General features: G+C 34.0%; 1 protein-coding gene across 2 annotated transcripts; it reads left to right on the top strand.

The window, feature by feature from the left end:
• Positions 1-1,803: 1,803 nt before the first annotated feature.
• Positions 1,804-4,580, top strand: LOC144557228 (Stress responsive alpha-beta barrel domain protein). Of its 2 annotated transcripts, none has more exons than XM_078305771.1 (9): positions 1,804-2,076; positions 2,229-2,322; positions 2,648-2,775; positions 3,442-3,581; positions 3,713-3,781; positions 3,874-4,012; positions 4,100-4,162; positions 4,254-4,297; positions 4,372-4,580. In XM_078305771.1, the coding sequence occupies exons 1-9, from the start codon at positions 1,947-1,949 to the stop codon at positions 4,456-4,458; spliced, it is 894 nt and encodes a 297-aa protein (XP_078161897.1). In that variant the 5' UTR covers positions 1,804-1,946; the 3' UTR covers positions 4,459-4,580. The 2 variants fall into 2 exon arrangements, with proteins under 2 accessions (XP_078161897.1, XP_078161896.1); XM_078305770.1 differs by having other exon boundaries at positions 1,805-2,076; positions 2,223-2,322.
• The last annotated feature ends 261 nt before the right edge of the window (positions 4,581-4,841 follow it).

Raw genomic sequence — 4,841 nt, 5'->3', positions numbered from 1 at the left:
ATCAAGCGTTTTATCTAAAATATTTTATCAACAGTTTTTTCTTTTCTTTTGGCATCAGATGACGTTTGAAAGTACTAATATAAAGTATGCAAGCATTCATATCTCCTCATGTAAGTGTAAATAGTTCTTGTATCAAGTATATGTATCTAACAATTTTTTTTTTTTTTCAAATGGCATTGGATGATATCTGAAAGTATTACTATAAAATATTGCAAGGATTCATACATCACAATGCAAGTGTGAATAGTTCATGTATCAAGTATTTTTATCTAACAAATTTTATCAATTTTTTTCACATGACACGGATGATGTATGAAAGTATTAATATCAAGTATTGCAAATATTCATACATTGTCATGCAAGTGTGAATAGTTCGTGTATCAAGTGTTTGTATCTAACATATTCTCTATTATTTTTCCTTGCGGTATTAGATGACGTTTGAAAGTATTAATATCAAGTATTGTAAGTATTCATACCTCATAATGTAAGTATTCATACTTATAACTGAAGTATGAATTGTTACGTTGAAAAGTATCTTTTTTTTTTTTTTTTTTTTTACAAATTACTCTATTTGGTGCTTGATTGTATTAACACGTAATATGGAAAGTATTCATACCTGTGCATTTATTTACTAATATTTACATTGTAGACTATGTTGCATGGATACAGGTACGGATATCGTATCAGATACGATACAAATTCGACAATATGACAATTTTTAAAAATCTAGAATACAAGTATTTATACAACATCGAGCAAGTATTCATACCTCGTTATGGTACGGCACGACACGACGTGCATGTCAGATATATATCGTGACTCGCGTGTCCCGTGTCGTGACCATCTTTTGAAACTTTGGCACGGCACGACACGTGAAAGATCTAGTCACAACACGGCACGGCACGTAGTCACGTGTAATTAGAACCATTAGATATTAATTAAATGATAAATCTTGAATAAACTAACTTAAATTATGATTAAATGGTCAAGCGAGCCACACGAGACACGTTTGGTCACGGCACGTTTAGACACGACGTGACCATTCGCGTGCCGTGATCACCCTTTGATATTTTAGCCACGTCACGTACAAAATTAACTTGATCACAACACGGTACGGCACGGGATCAAAGTTATGGTGTGTTAGTCACAGCACGGCACGACGCGTTTTTTCCACTCTAAATAGTGGTCGGCCAGCGACTATTGCCTCGAGTTCTAATTATCTGTACAAAATTATGTGATGTTTTCGTGTTTTGAATTAATGTTTTCTGATATATGACTCGTTACATATTTTCAAGAACAAAGCAATTGGGCTTCCTATTCTAACAAGTTGTTAAAATACCACTAAAAAATTATGAAAGAAAATGGGCCCGTAAAAGTCCGCAAAATAGGAACAAAGCAAACGATGAATTTTGGGCTGAAAGCCTGGAATTTACTACCAATGAATGGTGATTTGGGCTTAGAGCCTCAAACAAATGGGGGCGGTCCGATACCCAGTCGGAGCCGTAAGATTAGCATTTATATTCGTGCGAATTTGATTCGCACGAATATTATTGTTTTCCGCGCGAATTTTAGTGAAAATTGGACGGTTAATATCGGACAACGGATCAAGTTGATTCGATTCCCATCGAACCGCCCTCGATTGCCAAATAGGAACTTCTCTCTCCACCACCAGTCGCAAAATCTTCGAAACGGGTAAAAGTGTTAACAGAACAGTGTTTGCTTCATGCAGCGCACGAGTCAATTGAAGCGCGGTTTTGGCTCTATTGTCCGTGTGCTGCAGGAAGCAAAGATTTTTCTGTTAATATCTTTACCCCTTCGAAACCCTCTTGCACAATGCCATGTCGGAAGAAAAAAATCTCAAGCAAACACAACCATCTCCATAAAAGAAGATGCACAATAGAGGAGATAAGAAAGCACGCTCTCTCTAACCTACATATTGCTTCAAAATGCCACTCCGTGCTCAATTCCTTTCCATCTCTCAGTTTTCACTTCCTCAGTCTTCTCATTTCAATTCCTATTTCTTCCCCAATTCATCCTTCAATGCCTCTTATAATCACCCCAAGAAAACGCTGAGTGGTAAGTTCCCTTTTGAGTTCTTTAGCTTTTGTGATTGTTAGTTGAGGCTTAATAAATAGCCCAATTGAGCATTGAATTGGCCAATGGTTGCAAAAAATGAATTTTGGATTATAGGAAAATGTTAAGCTCTTTTTGGTTTGCTGCAGTTACAGGATGGAGAAAATGTAAAAGGAACAGTTTTGTTACAAGCAATGCATCATCAAGCTCCACAAATGGTGTTCCAGAAAATGCGCACATCAAGAAAAGGTAAAAAAAATGTGCCATTTTGATACCGACTGTAGAGTGACAAGTGTGGTACCATCCACAGATTTATACCTTCGAATTGCAATACTAAACCTGTCATGCTGGTATTATACATGGAAAATATTATACACCAAATGCAGTGTAGTTTTGGGGTTTTGGAAAAAGAAAAAAAGAAAAAAAAAAGAACAGTATGAATGATTCATTTTTGGATAAGTACGGACCGTAGTATTGGCATTTTTCCTGAATTGTAGATATCACATATTTACACTTTAATGCTTAGATGAAAATTTTGAACAAAAGGGTGATTAATTTTCTAATACTCTGATAGAAAAATAATGGAGCATGTTTTCCTTCTGAAAGCAAAAGGGAATATAAGTGAGGCCGAAGAAAAAGACATGCTTGATTACCTATACACTTCTCAGTATCACATGAGCGGAATTTTAGCCATCTCATTAGGTGAGTGTATCTCATGCATTATTAATCTGTAAAATTATTAATAGAGTGAGGCTATGGTACTTTGCAAGCGTGGATCGCTCTGTGCTATGGATCCATATCTCCGTTTTGTAATCTAATAGTTGATCTGAACTGCTTAACATATCTCCATATGGAAATGTTCAAAGACCAAATTTTGCATTTTTTAGAATTTTTTTAAATAGGTAGAAAATCATTATTTTCGAATGGTTCAAAATCTTTAGATCGGGTGATTTCTTACCTATCTAAAAAAGAGTAAAAAGATTAATAAAAAATGTAATTTTTTTTCTCCAAGTAGATTTTTATACGGAGATCATTTTGAACAGTTCGGATGGATTGTTTGAACTTTTTAAATGGAGATATTGATCCATAGCACGGACCATTCTGCACTTTGCAAAGTACCACAGTCTCACTGTTATTAATATGTAGTTGGTACCACAAAAGGATTACTGTACTGCATACTGTTAATGTGTTATGTGTTAGCTACAGTGCTGATTACCTTTGTTGTGAATTGGCAAAATTGCAATTTTCTTTCTTTAATGTGCTAATCTAGATGTTCTTTTCTCTTGAACCTGAAGTTCAGAACTAATTAGTATATTATCTACTTATGCAAGACACATTGGTTCTAAATTAAATGTTTTTATCTTGAAGGGCGCATCGAAGGCCCAAATGAAGAGAACTTTACACATGGTGTTTATATGCGTTTCCAGAGAAAGGAAGACATTACAAAATTCTACAATAGTGCTTTCTATTCTAGAGTTCTTGAGGAGCACGTGAACCCAATTTCCTATGTATGGCCCTCGTTTTGCATGTAATCACCTTTACTTTACGTTTCTCTCTCTATGCTAATTTTTATTTCATTCATTTATCTACGAGCAGACCAACATAAGATATATATTGTTTTATTTTTATTTACTTGTAGGGTTCAGTTTGCATAGACTTTGAGTCCGAGGTAGAAGATGACATAATACCAATATTCCGAAGAGGAGAGGTATTTCGACTTTAATTTAATTCTAATTTTTGTACATAAATTATCCTCGTGCTATCTGTTTTTTTGTATTTAATTTTATTTGGTTGAATTAGGACTTCAACTACGGCGTGGAATGCATTATTCTAATATCTGCTTTGGAAATGGCACCAAGAGAAGCCATAGAAGATGCACTCGATTCTCTCCAGCATTTGATTTCGGAATACAAGTCCTTTATTGTTCAAGCCACTATAGGTACTTCAAATAGAAAAGGCGGTCTCAGTTCTTCTCTGGTTTCAGCTAAGTATACATTACATGATTTTTCGGTTTTATTATTTTCAGGTACCAATCTTAACTCCAAATGTAGTGAATACAGCCATGCTGCAGTAATACGTTTTCCATCTCGTAAGTTGGTTATCTTCTTTCTTACTTTGCTGTTTATGCTAATTTTGTATAATTTTTTTTTTCCATAATCTTTTCAACTTATCTTTTGAAGGAGAAGACTTTGTGTTTTTCAAAGAAAGCAAGGATTACAAGGATGTAAGTTTTCTTGTGTAATATATTTTGTTAAATCATTTTTCCATTTCAATTATTAATATGCATTGTGAACACAGATGTGGAGTTTGAAATTTCAACCCGTCACCAAAAAGTCGCTTTTGGTACATTACTCGGTCGATCCCGTCGGTACAGAATTGATGTGATGTTTGATTTATAGAAAAAGAAAGCATTGTAAAAAAGTTTCTATAACAGTATACAGTCTCAACTATTGTATACTGATATTGACAATTATCAAAGAAAAAAAAAGCATGCAGTTTCAACTATTGGATACAGTTGAATAACAATCATTGAAGAAATTTCATCTTTTATATTATTTAGTCTTCTTGTTGGGCATGCTCTTTTCTCTTCCTTTATTAATATTTTTATGGGGGCATTTCATGTATACCCTTCAAAAACTTATAAATTATGTATTTACCCCTCTAAAACACATGATATCATATTTATCCTTCTAAATTTTAAAACTTACAAATTTACGCAATTAGTTGCCTTTTCTATAAAAGCTCATTTTAAATTTATAAAGTATCCC

The sequence above is a fragment of the Carex rostrata genome, chromosome 7, assembly GCF_964058835.1.
Source record: "Carex rostrata chromosome 7, lpCarRost1.2, whole genome shotgun sequence".
In the NCBI taxonomy this organism is placed as follows: domain Eukaryota; kingdom Viridiplantae; phylum Streptophyta; class Magnoliopsida; order Poales; family Cyperaceae; genus Carex; species Carex rostrata.
This window is presented reverse-complemented; position numbering and strand designations above follow the sequence as displayed.

Excerpts from the sequence above, each read along its gene's own strand:
- LOC144557228 (XM_078305770.1), top strand. The coding sequence starts at position 1,947 with ATGCCACTCCGTGCTCAATTCCTTTCCATCTCTCAGTTTTCACTTCCT. Across the intron at positions 3,582-3,712 it reads ACGTGAACCCAATTTCCTAT|GGTTCAGTTTGCATAGACTT; the intron begins GTATGGCCCTCG and ends ATTTACTTGTAG. Across the intron at positions 4,163-4,253 it reads AGTAATACGTTTTCCATCTC|GAGAAGACTTTGTGTTTTTC; the intron begins GTAAGTTGGTTA and ends TATCTTTTGAAG.